This window comes from Dipodomys merriami, unplaced genomic scaffold (assembly GCF_024711535.1).
Source record: "Dipodomys merriami isolate MVZ:Mamm:240054 unplaced genomic scaffold, mDipMer1.0.p SCAF_13, whole genome shotgun sequence".
NCBI lineage: Eukaryota > Metazoa > Chordata > Mammalia > Rodentia > Heteromyidae > Dipodomys > Dipodomys merriami.
Window position 1 is genome coordinate 41055280 of NW_027202604.1, and position 21809 is coordinate 41077088.

The window sequence follows — 21809 nt, forward strand, 5'->3', positions numbered from 1 at the left end:
ATGACCGTGGTGTTCCGCGGGTGCTTGCTAGTTTAAATGTTTTATGCCTAGGGATTCTGCATTGGGCTGAGTGAGCCAGCTCGAGTGCCACCAGAGCAAGGGCTCCTGGGAAAGCCCCAGTCCGGGATGCCCAGGTTCCCAAGAGCGAGGCCCCTCCCCTGGGCCCTGGAAACCAGTGCCCCTGCTCCTCTGCTGACTTGACCCCACAGAGCGGCTCACAGTATGGTACTGAAAACTTTTTAATGTACCCTGAGGTCAAGGTGAAAGGAGGCCCCAGTGCTTCTCTGACCTGAGCGCCTCCGGCCTGGCAATGCTCAGGCAGGCAAGGGCTTCAAGGTTCCAGCACAGGCATCTGGCGGGTCCGAGTCGGGACACTGACAGCAGGTGAAATGCACTGCAAGGCTGCATTCTAACAGTTGACTAGAACCCATGCGGAGCACACGGCGTTCTTGCAGTGGTGAGTGTGTCTCCCAGAAGCCATGGACTGGCATGGGCCAGGCCCAGATGCTGGGAAGTTGCTCCGTGACTGTCGGTTCCACCAGAGTATCTCCAGGGACATGCAAAGAGAGGGCGCAGGGACTCCCGCAGGGACAAAAGGCAATGTGGCTAACTGTCCATCCTAAGGGCTTGGAGGAGTTCAGGTCTGACGTGCAAGAGTCGGCCACGGCTCACCTGTGTGCAGGTTCGGGGCCGGGGCGTCAAGGGCGCAGTCCTCCTGCTGCTTGCCGTCAGCCAGGGCTGGGGCCGCTGCTGCCGTCTCCGGTCCTCTTCTCTCATCTCTATGCCAGACTCTGTGCCCACAGTGTCCAGGGCACAGGGCATCTGGTCTTCAGAGAGTGGAGAAGGGAAGGAGGGCCGGCAGCAGCGGGCTAGCCTCAGCAGCCCTTCTGGGTGATGTCTAGGCCCGATGACTTTGTGATTTCCAGAGTTGTGAATACCTGCTCAAAGGAAGAACGTACAGTGAACACACGGAGACATGACCACCACTGCTGCTTTAAGAGACACTCATGTAGCCAGGCGCCAGTGGCTCACACCTGTAATGCTAGCTATTCAGGAGGCTGAGATCTGAGGATCACAGTTCAAAGCCAGCACGGGCAGGAAAGTCTGTGAGATGCTTATCTCCAATAAACCACTAGAAAACCGGAAGTGGCACTGTAGCTCAAGTGGTAGAGTGCTTGCCTTGAGCTGAAGAGCTGAGGGACAGCGCCCAAGCCCAGAGTTCCAGTCCCACAACCGACAAAAAAAAAAAAAGAGAGACACATACACGCTACTCTACAAATCTCTGATAACCTGCTTTCAAATAGGTTTGCAAACAACACCAGCTAAAAGCAACCGCATGGCCTCTCACCCCTTACCTCCCCACATGTGGGGTGGATCCCGATGGTGTCACTGAGCAGCTGTTTCGTGAGCCCACACTTCATGGCGGCTGCAAACCCCTGGGTGATCTCACCAGCATTCGGTCCAAGAACATGAAGTCCTATGATGCGATCCTTTGATACAAAGAGAACAGGAGGACACAGAGGTTCGGGGTTGGCCTCAGGTTCACAGTACCCCCTAAAACAGCTCTTAGTGCTTTGCTGAGCTGAGAAGAGATCATTCCACGGAAGCAGACTCTAAAACTCTACTAAATGAACCAGGAAATGCTCACCCAGTGCTAATTTGCACTCCAGTTTACTAGAACAAGCCATTTACTCAGCACAGAGGAATCCATCCGTCTAATGTAAATGTCTGAATGATGTTGAGATAATGCTGAGCACCGCCACAGCAGAGGTGGATTAGACTCCAACAGTGCCGTCATTTTAAGGTCCCAGCCGCACTAAAAAGGCAGCCAGCCACGGCAGGGAGCTGTGCCTGGCTCTGCACACAAAGCAGTGACCAGGAAGCCAGCACCCTAGTCTGTGTGTGGGGATGCGGGCGGATGCGAGCGCAGACCTAGGTGATAGGACGCGAGAGAATATGCATTTCTAGGGTCACAGTATGCTACAGGCTCACAACTCACTGGTACTTTCTCATCAGATTCGGGCCTGTTCATCTTCAATACTGATGACAGTACTGGAAGGGCCATGGGCCAGCTGACCTCAGGCAGCAACGGTCCCCAAGCCACCGCGGCCTGGGATGCACAGGTAACGACCAAAAGGTTCGCTCTATACTGACAAGCCTAATGCACAGCAAGCCCAGGAAAAGCCCAGGAGAAGCCCCGGAGCACTGGCGTCCACCTCTGCCATGGCTCTGAGAACTCTTGTCCTGAAGCGTGGCTCTAAAGAGACTAAAGCCCTCTTGCTAGGAACAAATCTCTGCTTTTAAATGCCAGCCCTTGGGGGGAGGGGTGGGCTCCATGGTGGAACCCACTGTGTTCAACCCCAGCCCCATAAGTGAGAGTGCCAGGCTGGCTACGTACGTGGTCACATTTGTTGCAGATTATCTTTGCGTAACAGGCGTTGTTTTCCCTGCCAGCTACTGTCCACTCCAGGGGCCAGAACAAAGTGTGATACACCTAGAAGACAATTGTGATACACCTAAAAGACAAGGATGATACACCTAGAAGGCAAGGGCAGGGCGGCTGTTGCTCCTTTGGGCAGTGCAAGGACTTGAACTTGGGTACCAATGCATGTCAAAAGTCAACAGACATCATTTGTTGTGTTTGGCACTGAACACTGCCAAAAGAGAGGTCTGAGGAGGTTCTCTGCCTACATTCCCAAGGACCAATCATAGAGACAGACTGATAGTTGTGCTCCACCAATCTCTCCTGGAACTGTTACTTCAGTCTTCAGATTCAGTTCTTTAATATAAATAAGGATATGTTCTTCTTTTTGTGTGTGCCAGCACTGGGTCTTGAACTCAGAGCCTTGCAGACTTGTTGCTTCTAAATCCCCACTTGTAGACCCTCTCCCCAGTTGGAGTTCTTTAATTATTTTGCACAGCTGGGCGCTGGTGGCTCACGCCTGTAATCCTAGCTACTCAGGAGGCTGAGATCTGAGGATCACGGTTCAAAGCCGGCCCAGGCAGGAGAGACCATGAGACTCCTATCTCCAATAAACCACCAGAAAACCAGAAGTGGCGCTGTAGCTCAAGTGGTAGAGCGCTCACCTTGAGCTGAAGAGCTGAGGGACAGCACCCAGGCCCAGAGTTCAAGCCCCACAACCGACAAAAAAAAAAAAAATTATTTTGCACAAAAGATTAATTTGAGTTCTCCTGAAATAGAAATGTCATCTTCTATAATGTAGCCATTATAGCAACTTACAAAATGACAAGACAGAAAGGGCTGCAAGAGGATGGCGGGTTAAAGGGAAGATCTCAAGAGGCAAACAAGGCACAGGATCTTACCTCCATGTTCTCCTTTTTGTAAACTTCAACAGCTCTCTCCTCAGATAGTCCACAGCAGCCATACTCCAGAGGGGTAAACACTGTGGTGGGAACATTCGTGTAATCACACTGGAAGACAACAAATCACATTCTCCTATTTTGTGACAGTGTTTCTGAAAAAAACTATTACAAACATTTACAAAAGGTAGTAGGACTATCAGATTTAAAGGGACTTAGAAGGTTGTTAAGTGGCAATGGTGGCAGGTGAACCAACACACACACACACACACACACACACACACACACACACACACACACACACACACACACACATACACTCTGTCTCTCTCTGTGTCTGTCTGTCTGTCTCTCTCCATGGAGAGATGACTACCCCTACCCCCTTGGCTGACCTTCTCAGGTGCCATGTGATGCAGTGAGCTTATACTCACAGACAGAAGTACAAGGGGCAAGTCAGGTGCTGGTGGCTCACACCTGTAATCCTAGCTACTCAAGAGGCTGAGATTTGAGGATCTCGATTCAAAGCCAGCCTGGGCAGGAAAGTCCATGAGATTCTTATCTCCAATAAACCAACAGAAAACTGGAAGTGGCACTGTGGCTCAAGTGGTAGAGTGCTTGCCTTGAGCTGAATATCTGTGGTACAGCACTCAGGCCCCATGACCAAAAAAAAAAAAAAAAATAGTACAAGGGGCAAGGCACCATTGATGTCGCCATTTCAAAAAGCTCAGCCAAAAGAAGAGGAAAGAGTACATGCACAATATCTATGTTCACATGTATCAGAAAAGGAGTGAGCAGAAATGGCAGATTAGTCACTGGGTTAATACGGGCAGTGGTTTTACCACCCTTCCTGGGTCTAAAGGAACACTTGGGAGAAGTAAGGTCTTTGCCAGCTCCTCACACCGGGACAGCCTCCCGCCCACTCCTGCCTACTCTGTACAAACCCCTCAACATACCACCGGCATTACGGTTCTCAGCCCTTCCTGTGGCATGCCTGGCCCTGCTAGCAATGCCCACAGCACACATCCCATGTTCTCGTCTGCACTGGTCTCAGAGACTGCCATGAGGTGACCACAGTCCTCAGACAAACCATATGTTGCAGACTCCATGCCCTTACCTGGACCACTGACCTTCAGAAAAATCCTTGCTGCCCTAATGTTGATCTGCTCATCCTACAAAGCCTATCCCAAGAACACAAAGAATATGAACACTGCAAACCACTGGACCCACAGCACTGGCCTAGCAGTGGTGACAGAGGTCTGACCAAGTCTCCCCAAGCAGGCACTGAAGCCCCTGGCCACGCTGAGGGCCCTTCTGCATGTACGGAGGAAGCCTTTCCCCATCCTTTGCAGTGACAGCGCAGTGTCCTCCCCATGGCCCGAAAGCAACTGGCTTATGGCACATACTCATGTTCTGCCTTACTATTCACCATGCTGTCTGACTCATGACCACCAACCAACTGGTAAGCTGTAGGGCTGGACCATGGTGGTCTTAATTAAATCAGTGCACCATCTTGGACAGAGAGAAACTCAGCCATATTTGTGTAAAGTAACTACTCAACAGTGAGCCAGCTGCAAATCCATCTCTGGGAAACCTTCACTTGGAAAGTGATCGCACAAGCATTACTTGTGCTGCTGTGTTCAGTCTCAACTTCCAGATATTACCTCAGGGCCAGGGGAGAAGCACACAAGGTTCCAGCCTCACAGAGAACAAGGACATCATTAGCACCTGGAAGAATGTTACCTTTTCCAGAGAGGTCCCAAAGAGTCTCCGAGCCAGCAGCTTGCCTGCCTGAATGGCTACTGGAGTGAGCTGCGGCCTGCCCTCCAGGACATCCCCAACAGCATAGACATAGGGCACAGTTGTCTGCTCCACATCATTCACTGGTATCTTGCCACTCCTGGTTGTGTGTGACAAGGAAAGGAAATCTGTGACTAACGGTACTGCTGACTGGTAGCATTCCATATGAAGAACTACACAAAGGAAAGCCCTCCTTCATTTGAGAACTCATATACCTCGGGCTAACGGTAATCTCTATTAATTTAAGATCAACACCTTAAAATAACCAGGGTTTCCATCATTCCAAAGGGCAGTGCCTCTGTGATCCAGCATGCACACTTCTGGGTGCCAAGGCTCACCACCAACTCTTCCCATGTCACACACTGCCAAACTCTTCCCATGTCTCACTGGATCTTCAGGCTCTCTTTCATTAGTCAGTGCCATCAGAATTCATTCTCACAGACACTGCATCATATATTTCCACAAATATATTTAATCTGTATTTAAACAGCTGTCAGATACATGTACTCTTTAAGGCACACAGTAAGCGTGACTGACTGAAAAAACCAGAGTACAGAGTTGGCATAGTCCTGACTACAAGGAGAATTTAAAGCCTGAACATTTTATATCTTCTAACTGAGCAACCTAAGAGGGGTGTGACAAAGCTGTGCTTTGCAGTGCAGTGTGCAGTGTGTCCACCCACCACAGCCCTGTGCTCATTCACACACTTACTTCTCGTTGATTCTGACACCAATCTTCTCCAAGCCTACTTTCTTTGTACATGAGTCACGACCAATTGCTAACAAAACCTATGTTTAGGAAGAAATTTAAAAAATAAGAGAGAAATAAGGGACAGCACTGTAGATACTTTCTGTTGCTAAAGGGCTGGCCATAAGTATTATAAGCAACCTGTACCAGCTTGTTTGTCAGCTTAGGTGAACACTCCTCCAAAGGTTTATGATAGAAGTCCACGTGAGCCTGTGTGTCCCTCAAAACCTATGCATTGAAGGGCTAAGCTCAAGTGCAAGTGACTATAAGCAGAGGGCTATAAGCAGAGAGATGAAGCCACACAGGCATGTCCTGAGCACAGTGCACACAAGTGTTCCCTAGGACAGCTTACTTGTGCTGAGGATGACAACATGTGTCCAGCCATGGTGCTGCCCCCCAGCTGAGAAAATAAGTGCATGCCACTTCTCCCAGCCATCGGTTGAGATGCGGTTTTGTGAACTTGTTTTTGCCTGAGCTATCATGGAACCAAGATATCCACATCCCAGGGAGCTAGGACTATAACTTGAGGCTCCACACCCACATGTTCAGTTTTTAACTACATGAGCATATGTATACAGTATGTGAATATAGCCACTCTTGCTTTCTCTTGAGTTCCCTTTTCTTGGAGCATCTTTTTTCATCCTTTCACTTTTAGTCTGTCTTTGCTAGTAAGGTACATTTCTTGTAGGCAACAAGGGATTGGGTCTTGTGTGTGTGTGTGTTCTACCACTTGAACAACAGCTCTACTTCCAGCTTTTTAGTAGTTAATTGGAGATAAAGATTTCACAGACTTTTCTGCCTAGGTTGGCTTCAAACTGAAATCCTCAGATCTCAGCTTCTTGAGTAGCTAGAATTACAAGCATGAGCCACCAGTGCCCAGCCTTTTAAAAAATATCCAATCCTCCTGTCTATGTCTTTTATTTGGAGAACTGAGACTATTAGCACTCAGAGTTAGTATTGAGCTACTAATTCCTGATTCATCCCTGGTACTTAGTTGCTTATTCTTCTACCGAGATTTGTTCTCCCCCACATTCTCATGGTTGTATTTCTCTTCTTCTGTGGTAGGCTTCTTTGAAATATCGTCTGTAGTGTGGCTCATGCTCATGAATTGCTCCGTTTTTATCACATAAGGTTTAGTGTCTCATTCAGTAATCTAGATACAGTAATCTGGATACAGTAATCTAGACTGGCAGTTATTTTCTTTCAAGGCTTGAAACATCATTCCTGCCCTCATCCCTTTTAGAGTTTCTACTGGGATATAGGCCTCTTGTGCTTCCCTTTTGCAGCTTTCAATATTCTTTATTCTGTATGCCCAATGTTATGGGAGTGTCTTAAGATTGAAAATACAGAACAAAAAACATTGAATGTTCAGACCAGGTTCTGCCTGGCCTTGTCTGGTACTCCAGTCTCTATTCCTGAATAACCATCTCTTCTCAAGATTTGGGTTTTCTACTAGTATTCTGTTGACTAAACCATCTTTTATGCTTATAACTTGTAAGTTATGTCTTTCAGTAATGGTCTAGTTATCTCATGTTCCATTTGTACTTTTCTGGTTTTCTTAATGGTATCTGAACACTATAATTCATCTACCTTTTCTTCATGCCCCCATAGTCTTTTATTTATTCTAGTCTATTGATAAGGATTTCAACTGAATTTTATTTGACTTGTTAAGCTTTTCATTCTAAATTTTAATTTTTCCCCCAGAAATTCTCTTTCACATCTTCTATTATCTTATTTCATTCCATTGTTTATTTATAAACTTTACAAATGGAAAAATGCAGTTTTTTCAATGAATTTAAGTGCTTATTTGTATCATCTTTGACCTAGATCATTCCTATTATTGTTCTTTTGAGTGCTTTGGGGTTTCATTTACTTCAGTATTGAATGTCCATTTTTGTGGAACTACTGACTTTTGCTTTTTCCTATTTCTTGTGTTTCTGCATTGGCATTTGTGCAACTGGAGCCAAAGCCCTGGCTAGAGGGCTTACCTTACTGCATTCTTTCAGAATTGCATGAACACTGCAGTGGCAAGGAGTAAGTCCAGCTTCTCCCCATGGGATTAGGAGTGTGGTTCAACTGGCAGTCTCCCAACCCTCAGCTGTACTCTAAGAGGAACAGACTGGCTTAATGGAGGTCATCCGATGACCTCATGGTACTCTTTATGAAACCACTGATAAGAGCTCTTCTCCCTATCTATATACTCTCCCAAAGAATAAACGTTCATCACAGTATGGAGGTTCTGTAGGTTCAATTTCTGCTAATTTCTGAGTGTGTTCATTCACATACTGCTTATAAAACAAAAACTCACTGTGTTATATACTCCTTCGATGGTTTCTGGTCCTTCAGTGGATTTTGCCAATACTTTCAGCTTTCCAGGTGAACCCTTCTCCAACTGTTGGATCTAATAAGGATAAATCATGTCATGATTCCATTTATGGTGACAGAAAACATATGCGTCCAAAGACGTATGTGTGTGAGCATACCTATGTGTGCATGAGGATCTACATTGTGAGTGCACCTTCATAGCATACTTACATGTGGGAGTTTACATGTGTGTGAGCATACTTATATGTGAATGATGGAGTGTGCAAGTGTCCTCATGAGCTGCCAGGAGGCACAGAATAAAATGAGGACAGAAATGTGTGACCACTACATTTCTTGAAAGGTAGTTTCAAGGAGTGATAGAGATGGCAGCAGTTAAGAAATGACTAGTGAAATACAGGTAAGAAATAAGCAGCATGGGAGGAAGGAGGGAAGGAGGCAGGCAGGCAGTGAGAAAGGCATGGAGGTCTTCAGTGTTTCAGGACAAGACATACTGATGTGACTCAGAGGCAAGAAGATACTAAAGATAAATACTCTTGTGAGGACAGGGCGAGGAGAGGAGAAGAGAGAAGAGAGCAGCCCTAGCCCTAGAGAACAGGGACATTGTCTCAAGCAACCAGAGAAAGAATTAAGTGAGTGAACTTTTGTGGATCCTGGGTGTTACATTACTTGCAATGCTACTTAAGTGCAGACTAATTTCTTTTTTTTTTTTCTTTGTCGGTTTTGGGGCTTGGACTCTGGGCTTGGGTGTTGTCCCTGTGCTCTTCAGCTCAAGGCGAGAGCTCTACCACTTGAGCCATAGCTCCACTTCTGGTTTTCTAGTAGTTTATTGGAGATAAGAGTCTCACGGACTTTCCTGCCCGGGCTGGCTTTGAACCTCAGTCCTCAGATCTCAGCCTCCTGAATAGCTAGGATTACAGGCGTGAGCCACCAGCGCCCGGCTCAGCCTAATTTCATTAACTGAATGCAGGAGAGGTAAACTTAAAAAGTTAAAGAGTAAGAAGAACAACTGAAGGAATTGCAAATGTCATTCACACCTACCGCCACAGGCACAAACTTTCTTATGAACTTCACACCATGCTTTTCCATATAGGCGCCCACTTTCTCTGCCATTTCTTGATCAAAGCCACGAAGAAGGATTGAGCGCACCATGACTGTAACATCCAAGCCGAAGCCAGCGAGGAATCCAGCACACTCCAGAGCAACGTAGGAGGCGCCCACCACCAAGGTCTTTCCAGGGCAGTAGGAGAGAGAAAAGAGATCATCGCTGAAAGAGAAAAAGAAAGAATGCCTGGGCCATGCAACCAAAATGTTACTGGGCTCCAGTTTTAATGGCCTTCGGTTGGACCCTATACCCTGAAGCTAGTGGGCCTGCAGGAGGTTTAGAAGCAAATTCTCAGGTCTTTTCTAGCAATTACCCAGACAGAGCATAATTTTGTACATAAATCTTCCTACTCTTATTATTCATCTAATTTTATTTCATCTTTGCTTCATTACTTAGCATTTAGTGTGATCAATCCAAGCTTTTGTGGAATAAGGGAGTAAATACATTGAAGACATATAAAGGCAATGCTGTTGATTAAAGTCAGAATGGAGTACTTAACCTTACCTAGTAATACAGTATTCTTTATCTCCTGGGATTCCTAAGTAGCGTGGCCTTTCACCTGTTGCTATGACAAATTTTGAGGCAGTATGATACGTTTCCTGTCCTTTTTTATTGGTTGCCTTGAAAAAAGGAAAGTAATTTTCACTTACTCAGTTAATATTATAGAGTATCAGACATAAGGGAAAAACTTCATTCTATCCATACTTAACAGGGTTTCTAATTCAACAGAGTAACAGGTGTGCAAAAACAACAGTGCGGCACACGGAAGCAGAGATTGTTACAAAATGGTAATCAAAGCACACTGTGGTCTGGGGTAGCAGAGCAAAAGGTCAGCATATATTCAAACCAGAGATGAGTGGAGTGAGATGACCAAGAGGAATGGAGCCGCAAAGAGTGAGCAGCGCCCAAAGGCACCTGGGCGGCAAGGAGCTGGGCTGGGGGGCTGTCAAGTGGCCTGAAGCAAATAGTACATGGATGTGTCAGTGGTGAAATGAAACCAACAAGAGCCAAAGTGGAGGCCTTCTCATGGAGAGTTAGCTGTGGTTGTGGATTGTTTGTAATTACAGAGATTATTCAGAGCACATCTTCATATAAAGTATTCAAACCTGTGGGCTGGCATGAGCAGTCAGACAGAGGAAGGGCACAGGCCTGCTCAGGAATCCTGAGACACACCAGAAGTGCCGGCCACAGGCAGAGGGGAAGAGCTCAAGGGTTCTAGTCTGAGCCACTGAGGAGAGACCGATATTGCTGAGGCCCTCAGGAGGGGCAGACTCAATTGGGGAATGGCTGGCTATTCAACCATCTGCGCCAGGCACACTGCAACGTGAGAAATAAAACTTGTATTTTACAGTCTTTCTTGTGAATAATGTAAGTCAAATTGCCCATGCATAGCCTTAGAGGGGCACTCTAAATGACCACCTCAGTGAGCTAACAGCTGATGCAGAGTAATCAGAATCATATCCAGATTATCTTACATGATCTCCCAGAGTAAAGCACTAAGTTCTGCGGATAATAGTTGACTGTCTTTCATAATTCTATCTTAAAAATTCTGTGTCCATCAAAATGATCTCATTGTTCTTCCAGTACTGATTTGATAACATATAAATATCATAAACATAAATATATTAATTCTGATATACTTTATCCAGGATCTTATGAACAGTACACTTTGGAGTTATATTTAACATTTCACTATACAAAAGGATTCCAACTGGGAATGAGTGGCTCATGCATGTAATCTTAGCTACTCAGGAAATTGAGATCTGAGGACCACAGTTTGAAGCCAGCGTGGGCAAGAAAGCCCATGAGACTCTTATCTCCAATTAACTACCCAGAAGTATGGAGTAGAGCTGTGGCTCAAGAGATAGAGCACTAGCTTGAGCTGAAAATTTCAGGGGCAGAGCCTAGGCCCTGAGTTCAAGTCCCAGGACCAAAAAAAAAAAAAAAAGGATTCCACAGCTAAAATGCTAAATCTTTTAGTCTTTTAAACTATTCAAGAGGTCTTTAAAATGCAATTTCTTCAATTTAGCCCACATATGGGTAATTAACAATGGGAGAAATGCAGATGGATGTGAAGCCATGTGTGTGCCCTGCACTGGGTCTGTGCTGTCTGTGCTGTGTGCATGTGTGTGCATGCGTGCGTGGATGCTGGCCCCATCCTTGATGTGCAGCATGGACAGGACAGGGCATCTGACAACACCTTTATTTTATGAGGCTCAACAAATTCTCCATAGGAATTGACGTAGGTCACGCCTTTCTCCCTCAAGGACAGCCTGTAGCCCCAGTTCAGAGAGCCGATGTGGCTCTGGATCGCTTGTGTCATGGTCTCCCAGTTGTGCTTCACTGAAAAACAGAAGCAGGCACGGGTGTGAAGTGCATCATATTTATCTTTGAGACAGTATCTCAACATAGCCCATACTGGCCTCAAACGCATGATCCTCCTGCCCTGGAAGACAGTGCTGGACTGTCCATGTGTATGACCACACCTGTGGACTTTTACTTATAATGGTAACTTGCATATAGCCACATATTAGCTATATTACCTATTGCTTTATAAACCCAGAAGTGGACAGAAAGAACTTATACCTATTTCCATTTCATACAACAAGGCCCTGCAAGCATCAGGGCTCTGTAAGAAGAGATAATACAAGCATCACGGGAAAGGCCGTGCAGGAGAGCAGACCTCTCCGGTAGCTGATGCCCACCACATAACAAAGAGGGTGGCCTTCATCATGGATGCCCCCCTCCCTCTACCAAGCCTGCACCCCTGGGCTGTGGGAGTGCAGAAGGCTCAAGTCAGTGAGCACCAGCGTGGCCACACCCCCCCACAGCCACTCACTGGGTATGAGAGGCCTTGGTGACAGGGCGTGCATGTTCTCTTTCTCTTTTGTGGTGCTGGGGATGGAACCGAGGGCCTCACAAAGCTAGGCAAGCCCTCTACCACAATGCAACACCCTGGGCCTTTACATTGCTTCCTAATTTATATTTCTTCATTATGAAGGTGAGCTACCCAAATGAGTAACTATTTTTTCTGCGGGTGGGAAGGGGCCTGAGGATAAGCTCTGAGCCTGCAAGCACTCTCGCACCATGCGGTCTCCACTCTCAGCCACTGAGGATGTCTCCACACCTCATCCCAGCATTGACTCAAAGCATTCTGCAGTGGGCAGCTTTGAGGAATCTCAGTTGTGCTCACAGGAGGAAATGAGACTCCTCAAAGTTCCTCATATATACCGTCTACCTAACATCCAGGGGGCTGTTGTGATGTGTACTCAGGAAGATCTAGCACTGCCCTACACAGGTCCCTACAGGGCGGTGAAGAGCCTCAAGTGACTTCCAGGTGAGGCCCGTGGGCATGAGACATCCCATCCGACTCCCTGACATGGAGTCCAGGCAGGGTGAGACACTGAAGCGCAGACAAGAGGAACCCCTGGCTACCAGCTGGTAGAATCATGGCACACGAGGGTCACCCACATAGGCAAGCCACCCCCACCTTCACCACCAAGGCTCTAGGGTTTACTCCTTGCTATGGTTTGTCTTCACTACCCTCAGACTGCAATCTTACTGCCTTGAGGGTACCAGGAGGGCCGTTAAGGGTTCCTAACATCCTGGCTGGCACCCACCTGAGTCACTAACCAGAAGCACCTCGCCTGGGCTTCCATGCAAGAGGCGGACTTGAGATTAGGAGGGTTCTCTGGGGACCTCACACATGCCGGCACTCTGAGCTGCAGGCCATCAAGGGGCATCTCCTCGGTGAAAAGACTGTCTAGAAGTCACGCTGCCAGTGGGAAGGCCTGGTCCTAGCTACAACCAGGCCGTGCCAGCTTGAGCTAGCACTCTCCTCTGCCTACAAGAACAGTGAAGCCCCAGCCCACTATCCTCAACCCTGCCAGGCCCGGCCGCAGGCCTGCCCTGCCCATGCTGCACATCCCCAGCTCCCAACCCTTCCTCTCTCTTCTACCTGACCAGAAGGCCTGTGCCACCTGGCCAAACCTCGAAATCACCCGAGACACTCTAGAGAGGCCTGGTCCACGCCTGCGGCAGGGGAGCCATAGGGAGAGATGAGTTGTGGTGGCTTCTTAAAGCCCACAAGACATTCTCACAGCCACCATGATGGAGAATCACCAGTCCACACCTAGCTGGGATACTAAATGGACAACCCTCAGCCTTGCGCGGGGGCCGCAGAGCCTGGCTGACACTCCAGGCTCCTGGCAAGTGCTTACCAAATGAATTTCAAACTCGGCTATGAAGTATGTATAGCAGGCTGTCCTTCTCACCTTGTTGAGAGTACTCCCAGCCGAACTTCCTCGAGTCGTTGAGCGCCTGCCCCAGGAGAGCAGCCTGATGCATCAGCTTCTTAGGAATGCAGCCCACATTGACACAAGTGCCGCCAAGACCTGGGGAGAAGGAGCAGTTGTGATGCCGCGTGCGTGCTTTCATTCTGCATCATGCTTACTGAAACATGGACGTGGCTAGGTTGAATGGTGGTGGAGAAACACCCCGCCCCCCAGTGAGACACAACTCTGCATCACGGAGTCAACAAGCAAAGCCATGGGTGTTAGGGGGAGAGTTTTCTGGAGGCAGAGCCAAACCTCTTGCTTGCATCTGACGCACAAGGGATGGGAGCTGCCTTAGACTAGTGAGGCGAGCACCCTGCCAGGTCGTGGAGGCACAGCGTCGGGGCCCACAGTCAGAGGCCACCACAGCCACCTGCTGGCTAGCACAGCACATCAGCGCCAGCCCTGCCAGGCAGCCAGGGACTCCCTCCCTGACTGTGCTCACCTCACGTCTGCCTGATAGACTGGGTCGTGTCTGGGCAGGAAAGGGAGAAAGCAGGAGAAAAAAAAGGAAGAAGGTAGAAGTAGGGGAAAGAGATAAGTGTACACCGCTCAAGGCAAGACAAGACACAGTCAGGCTGGGAAACTGAATAGAGACAGGAATTACAAGGGCTTGTAGGGTGCACTGGGAGCCCCGTGTGAGGGACAAGGAACCTGAACGGCCACCAGGGCCCTGAAGGTGGCCTTCACAGGAGGAGACCCAGCTCCTCTCCTCTCTCCTTGCTCCCCTCTCCCCTCCCACTACTGGCCATGCGCAGCTGGAAATCTGAGGACAAGGTGCCAACTGACCTGTTCTCTGGGGCAGAGATGAAAGGAGAATGTGTCTGAAGAATAAACGAAGAACATCTAGCACAACAGCTGCACATTCGATTGCACAGTGAGCACTGTCCGAGCAAGCAGCAAGGCTGCGCCTCGCTCCCGCCCTTACTCAGCAGATACAACACGCTGACTCCACAGCCAGCAAACCCAGCTCCAGAACAGGAGCAGAACGGGAAAGCGTTCAGGCAGACCCAGGACCCAGCACAAACACTGAGACCACAACAATGCAAAAATATGAACAGTCGTGGGTAGAAAACACCGTGCGGCAGAAGTGCCAGAGCACCAGTCATGGCTGTACCATTCTCCGCGATGGCATCACACTGTCACACATGGAGAACAGCTGGCTTAGACTCCTGAGAGGGGTGGGGCTCAGTGGGCCTGGGTAAAGCACAGCACATCAGACAGAGCAGCTTACCCCAGGACGCGCCATGTGGGGATGGAACTACAAAGTCTAGCACCATCACTTTCTTTCCCAAAATGGCAGCTTCCTACAAAAAAAAAAAAAAAAGGCTATATATAAAAATCTTGTCATTTTCTTGTCCTCCATTTTTCTACCCTTAACAGACAACAGTTACGTTTTACAAGAGAGCAGCCTTTTCCCTAAATTAAACAAGTTATCATAATAAAAGCTTCAACCGCAACATTAAGATTAACTTTTAGAAAATGTCCTGTGTGGGCTTAATTTCCAGTCCACACCTTTGCACACGAGAGGCCCCCGGAGCCCCCGCCGATGATGATGAGGTCGTAGTCATGCACCGAGTCGTCCTGAAGGAGCTTCTGCAACAGCCCGTTCTGATGTGCCTGCAGCCCGCCAAAGCAGAAAGAATACCCAATGAATGAACGGTTTAAAACTTCATTTGTACTCAGTGTGCAATCAGCATGGAAGTCTTATTTTAAAAATACCTTAGAAACAAATTGACATGTCTAAATTGGAATTCTAAGTCTCTCCACATGCTATCCTAACAGGGAGCAGCCAGTGTGACGTCAGCCCGGCACACTGCTGCCCTGCCCGCACCCCATGGTGAGGCATCTGCTGAATGGCCCCAGGGCACAGGCTGTGTTCTGTCATGTTCCCAGGTCTAGTGATCAAAATATCACAGTTGAGGGCAGTGAAGTGAGCAGACATCGGCGTCCTGGTCCTCGTTCTCCTGTGCTAATTTTCCTTTTAAAAGTGGCTCTGGGGGCTGGGAAGGTGGCTCAGTGGTAGAGCGCTTGCCTTGCATGCCAGAGGCCCTGGGTTCGATTCCTCAGCACCACATAAGCAAAAAGAAAAAAAGCCAGAAGTGGCGCTGTGGCTCAAGTGGTAGAGCGCTAGCCTTGAGCTGAAGAGCTGAGGGACAGCGCCCAGGCCCAGAGTTCAGGCCCCACGACTGGACAAAAAAAAAAAAGTGGCTCTGGTGCAGTATCTGTGCCTCCCCATTGCGCCTCACGACTGAGCTGAATCTTGTGACTATGCTGGGGAGCTTCCCACAGAACACATCACCTGTTGTTTTGGCAAGGGCCATGATGCCGGCTCTTCTATTCATCCCTCTCTTGGGTGAGGTTAACAACCATTTTCTTTATGCAAAGGCACTTACTCAATCCCTGCGCTTGGGAAGCAGAACAGGTGTTTCATAACTACAGACTTGCCCCACAGAATGAGCGCCCAAGATGCTTTTAGAACATCGTAAAAAGGGTACCAATCTCCTTACTTTTAGGTGCTTCTAGAGAAATCCTTCTCTAAGAATCTGCTTTCTAAGGACAAGCCTTTCAGTCCTGAAGTGCATTCGCTACCTCTGTTACCTCTAGATTCAGGTTAGGACCATGAGCCCAGAACTTCACAAATGTTTAGGGGCTGTGATCAATCACAGTACCTACCAGCCTGCACATGAGCACTTTCTAGGGCTGACAAAGCAGTCAATTACTGCCTAATGAGGCAGATCGCAGATTAGCACTTAATGCAGACAGTCTTTTTCCCTAACCAAAATATAATTATTAATTACAATTTCAAACAAGTATTTAGTCAGTCACTGAGTATTAACATTTCATACATGTATAAAGCATTCCCTAGAACATAATTTTAATAAAATTAAGTAACTAATAATGAAGACTTTAATAAGCATCCACAGTAGAGGAGATGGGGAGAAGAGTCATGCTGGAGACTAAACCCAGGGCCTTGTAAGTGCTAGGCAAGGGCTCCACCAACCACTAAGCTACATCTGCAGCCACATAAACATTGATTCTTTAGTCTGTCACTGCCTGACTCCTGCCTGCACTCTGCGAATCAAAAGCCTTACAAGTCATGGGCCTCTGCAGAGCACCCAGAGCTGGAAGGAATTCTAATTATCCCAGATCAATGTCTGCGCTGACCTCGCTCTCCTGGAGAGCAGCCTTGCTTCTCTCCCTCGGGGAGACTCGGCCTGGCTCCAGGCCTGTGTGGCCTCCTCATCTCGTTCAAGAAGGACCATCTTCTCAGATTCGGACATTCACTGGGTCGTTGGCAAGATTATCTATTGCCATCCTTTTCCATTTTACAGCTTCCAAAAGACAGAGCAACTCCTAAGAACCCTTCCCCCTTGGATATTTTTTAAAATAATATGGGCAGGCGGCGTTGAAGTAGGTAAGCAACCATTACCTGGAAGATTCTGTCACATCCACCCACATGTACTTTGTTCACAAAAATGTTCGGCACGGTTTTCTGATTAGTAATTTCCAACAACATCTCTTGAACATTGGCTCCATCATCTACAAACAAAGAACTCCATAAAGAACTGCTACGCCCGGCCTCTGTGAGCTCAACCCAATGTCACCACACTGCCTGCTGTGAGTGCCAGCCTGTGTGAGCTGGGTGGACTGTCACTACGCTGGGTGTCTGTGGGTGCCCACCAGCAAGAAGCCTGGATGCTTTGTAACCTTACCAGACAGGACTTATAATTATGTTTTATAACATAAAACCAGTCCTTTTTAAATAAGCCGTCTGAATCAGCTTGGAAAATAATACAATGACTGCCAAAAAAAGAGCAATTATCAAGATGAAAGATAATCCGTAAGTGTCAATGACTATATGTAAAGATTCTTTATGAACATAGTGCAAAATTTATCCTCTATCACTGAAAATAAAACTAGGCCATGACTACTAAAGACTTCCTTGTTTGGAATACTCTAGAGAAACATTTGGTGGATGGGGATGGAAGGACAGTGGAAGAGGTGACACTGTCCAAACAGAAATGCACTCGTTACCTGACATGTAGCTGCAACTCCTCTGTGCATCACCTTTATAATGACAATTTGACAAAGATTTGTTTTGTTTCCTATGACAATTTGGCTGAAAACGAGACAGAGCCAGGGAGGTGAGAATTTTGACGACACACTCCACCCCATGTGGACAGCACTGTTCAGTAGCAGGCAGGGGGAGAGGTCACAAAGATCTAGATTCTAAAGCCTCCAAGGTGGCGTTCTCTCCTCCTTTTGGGCAGCATGTTTGGGAAGCAGGAGCTGACTCTTCTGTTTGCCCATCTATTTTGCTAAAGAGTTGGCAGCTATACCTGAAACTCCCCCAAAGACTTCAAAAGTAGCAGCTTCTACATCTTCCCCTACTCCCTCCCTCAAATACAAAAATGAATAAATAAAATCTACATCAATTATGTCATGTAAATGTTCGTTTCTGCACGGTTGAATTTTTTTTCTCTCTCTCTCTCTCTTTTTTTTTTTTTTTTTTTTGCCAATCCTGGGGCTTGAAATTTGGGTCTGGGCACTGTCTTTGAGCTCCTTTTTGCTCAAGGCTAGTACTCTTATTACTTGAGCGACAGCTCCACTTCCAGCTTTTATCTGGTGTTTAATTGGAGGTAAGGGTCTTACAGCCTTTCCTGCCCAGGCTGATCCTCAGATCTCAGCCTCTGGAGAAGCTAGGATTACAGGCAGGAGCCACCAGCACCCAGCTCTGCATGGTTGAATATGGATAAAAATGGACTATCTAACGCAAGGAGACAAGAGTAAACTGAGTTGAATAAAGTAAGTGAAAAGAAGCTGATGTTGTTGGCATTTTATCATGAACAATAAATGTCTACCTACCGACTTGATCAAGTTCCAAGATATTATAGTCAACTCCCAGAGAAGCAAAGAGCTCTTTAACCTGTAACAAAAATATAGCTGAGTTTCAGTCTTACAAAAGGTGCAGCCTCATTATGAAATGAGGCCACAGTCATTACAAGATGCCAAAATAAATGTTCTTTACAAATAAGAGTTCTGCTTGACATATGTCTTGCCTTCATTTTATTGTCACCTGCCTAAGACTCCCCAATGTACAGTGTTGTCCAAATCTCTCTCTCTCTTTTTTTTTTTTTGTCAGCTGTGGGGCTTGAACTCTGGGCCTGGGTGCTGTCTCTCAGCTCTTCAGCTCAAGGCTAGCACTCTACCACTTGAGCTACAGCACCACTTCCAGTTTTCTGGTGGTTTTTGGATATAAGAGTTTCACAGTCTTTCCTGCCTGGGCTGGCTTTGAACTGTGATCCTCAGATCTCAGGCTCCTGAGTAGCTAGGATTATAGGCATGAGCCACCGGCGCCTGGCTCCAAATCTCTTTTCTTTTCCCCACAAACACCAGGCCCCAGAGACAGCTGTCTTTCTCACATTAGTTCCTCGTGTATTTCCTTTCAGCTGCCATTAACTACCCTCATTGCCTGTCTGTCCCACATCTAGGGTGGGAAATCTGCAGCAGAACACAAACTCCTCCCTCTAGGGAAGTTGCCCATCAAGAAACCCCAGAGAAATGGAGGTGTGGCTCAAAGAGTGTGCTGTGCTAGCTGTGAAGAAGAGCTGTGCGGCCTAGTGTTCAGGTCCAGTATCAGCAGGAAAAAAAACAACACAATTTACACCTCTTTGTACTATCAGAGATAATTTTTAAAATCAATTTAGAAAGAGAAATTTGAGAGCCTTGCTGCTCAGAGGGTAGCAGCGGGACCTAAGCAAACTTCCCTGTAGCCTATAGCTCTTCAGGCAACAGCTTCCAGTCTGGACTTGCAACTCCATCCCTCCCATCACAGCCATTACTAAGTCTTAATTCTCCATGCTCAACCCGTTTATCTTTCCCGTACCCCAGTGCTGTGATCTGAATTTAACCCACCAGTATTTATTTATTGCTGGAATTTCTTAGTGGCATCACTAGATTTCTCTTTGCATCAACTTTGTGTCCCTCTAACTCCAGTTCCCATAATTACAGCAAAGGGGGCTTTTCGAAGCCATCATGTGCCATGTTACTCAAAACCTTCCAATGTTCTCAGCCCCAGAGATAAACCCAGGAGGTCTGTGCCCCGCTCCCTGTGAAACGTATTAAAGTCTGTGGAAATCCTGCAAGAGCGCTCAACAAATGAACACCTATTTGCGAACGTCCACTGCCTCTCAGTAGAGTGTCCTGTGGGCTCCGTCCCATCCTGCCCCCCCACCTGCCTGGACCGAGCCCCACTTCAGTGGCAGATGGAGAAAATGGGCTCCCAAAACAGGCTTTATTTGGGCATGCGTTTCAGCATAATGGAAAAAAGGAAAAGGAGAGCTATGAGGGAGGTTGAAGACAGTCAAGGCATTTCCTACACAGGCGTGAACACAAGTAAGGAGGAGAGCGGGTGATGCTGCTTCACAGTCTGAGATAGCAGTGACCCTCCTCGCTTCCTTCAGATTCTTTATGTTCCGCCCAACCATGGTCTTCATCATCTCCTACCTCTGCTCAAACCAGCTCCATTCATTAGGAAAAAAGCATTTGGACGGTGGTTAAAGCTAGGGAGAAGACACTCCAGGAGGTGCCCAAGGTACTAGCCTTATTTCATTGACTTTTAAAATGAACACACGCGAATACGTGCTTAAGAAATCCCATGCCAACGCATGCATATCAATGATCTTGACCTGTGTGCATGTGAACACCGCAATGAGCAAAGAACCCGCAAGCTAAGCGAGCTGGGAAAGGACGGCCCGCCGTCCTACCCCGGACTCGACCGCGCAGGTTTGGTAAGGCGGAGGCCTCCGCCTCGCCCGCGGCGGCGCCGCTGGCAGGGTGACCCGTGAAGGCGCTGCCGGGCACCACGCCCCGAGCTTCCACAGGTCTGATTTTCAGCTAGCGGCATCCAGGAAGCAGGGCGGGCCCGGGGTGCCGCCGGCAGGCTGCGGGCTTCGATCCGTGGACAGGCCCAAGCAGCGGGGCTGTGCGGGAGGGGGGAGTCCGCACCCGGCCGTGTCTCAACCTCCACCGAACCACCGCGTCCGGACCACCGAACGCTCTCGGGCGGGACTCCCGGGAAGCCCAGAGAAAGGACCAACCTGGCCCCGCCCCCTCCGCCGCGCAGGCCACGCCCCATCACTATCGGCCCCCCTCAGCCCCGCCCCCGCAGCAGCGCAGGCCCCGCCCCATCACTATCGGCCCCCCTCAGCCCCGCCCCCGCAGCAGCGCAGGCCCCGCCCCACCAGTGTGGGCCCCCCTCAGCCCCGCCCCCGCAGCAGCGCAGGTCCCGCCCCACCAGTATCGGCTCCCCTCAGCCCCGCCCCCGCAGCAGCGCAGGTCCCGCCCCACCAGTGTGGGCCTTCCTCAGCCCCGCCCCCGCAGCAGCGCAGGTCCCGCCCCACCAGTGTGGGCCTTCCTCAGCCCCGCCCCCGCAGCAGCGCAGGTCCCGCCCCACCAGTGTGGGCCTTCCTCAGCCCCGCCCCCGCAGCAGCGCAGGTCCCGCCCCACCAGTGTGGGCCTTCCTCAGCCCCGCCCCCGCAGCAGCGCAGGTCCCGCCCCACCGGTGTCAGCGCCCCTCAGCCCCGCCCCCGCAGCAGCGCAGGTCCCGCCCCACCGGTGTCAGCGCCCCTCAGCCCCGCCCCCCGGACAGCGCAGGCCCTGCCCCCCGCGGGGTCTCAGTTGCCTCGGCCCCGCCCCTCGGCCGCGCACGCCCCTCCCTCCGCAGGTCCCGGCCCCTCGGCCCCGCCCCTCGGCCGCGCAGGCCCCGCCCCCCAGCCCGGCCGCTCCCAGCCCGGCCCGCCCGGCCGCCAGCCCCGCCTCCTACCCGCTGGCTGTGGGGGCAGTAGCTCTTGCTGAAGATCATCACTCGGTTGCCGTCGATGAGGGCGCGGAGGCGGCGCCGCAGCTCCTCGCGGGTCTCAGAGCACGGGTGGCTGGGCCCGGGAGACGCCAAGCGGGCGCGGCGCCCCGGCGGCGACGACACGGGCCCGCCGCGGACGCAGCCCAGGCGGCGGTTGGGAACGACGCCAGCCTTCCCCAGCCCGGGCGACATCTGCGCCCGCGACTGCGGCGGCGGCGGCGGCGACGGAGGCTGCTCCAGGGCTTCGCGGTCGCTGCCGCCCCGGCCGGGCCGGCTCAGGAACCGAGAGGCGGCCGGCGGCCGAGGTGACGGTGCGGAG

General features: G+C 49.4%; 1 protein-coding gene across 1 annotated transcript; it reads right to left on the minus strand.

Moving 5' to 3' along the window:
- Positions 1-213: 213 nt before the first annotated feature.
- LOC138824860 (thioredoxin reductase 3) lies at positions 214-21772 on the minus strand. The gene is made up of 16 exons (XM_070019256.1): positions 21455-21772; positions 18496-18556; positions 17060-17169; positions 15142-15246; positions 14861-14933; positions 13567-13686; positions 11493-11635; positions 9797-9912; positions 9229-9454; positions 8174-8266; positions 5830-5906; positions 5062-5218; positions 3325-3432; positions 2399-2494; positions 1356-1490; positions 214-938 (listed from the first exon to the last, which is right to left on the minus strand). Exons 1-16 carry the CDS (start codon positions 21680-21682, stop codon positions 876-878), a joined length of 1911 nt encoding a protein of 636 aa, XP_069875357.1. The 5' UTR covers positions 21683-21772; the 3' UTR covers positions 214-875.
- Positions 21773-21809: the final 37 nt, after the last annotated feature.

Bases quoted from the DNA above. Each gene is read 5' to 3' on its own strand.
- LOC138824860 (XM_070019256.1), bottom strand. From the start codon at position 21,682: ATGTCGCCCGGGCTGGGGAAGGCTGGCGTCGTTCCCAACCGCCGCCTG. The intron at 5,907-8,173 runs GTGAGTTTTTGT...TCCTAAACATAG, and splicing joins TCGAAGGAGTATATAACACA to GTTTTGTTAGCAATTGGTCG. The intron at 1,491-2,398 runs GTACGTAGCCAG...TTTGTATCAAAG, and splicing joins TCTGCAACAAATGTGACCAC to GATCGCATCATAGGACTTCA.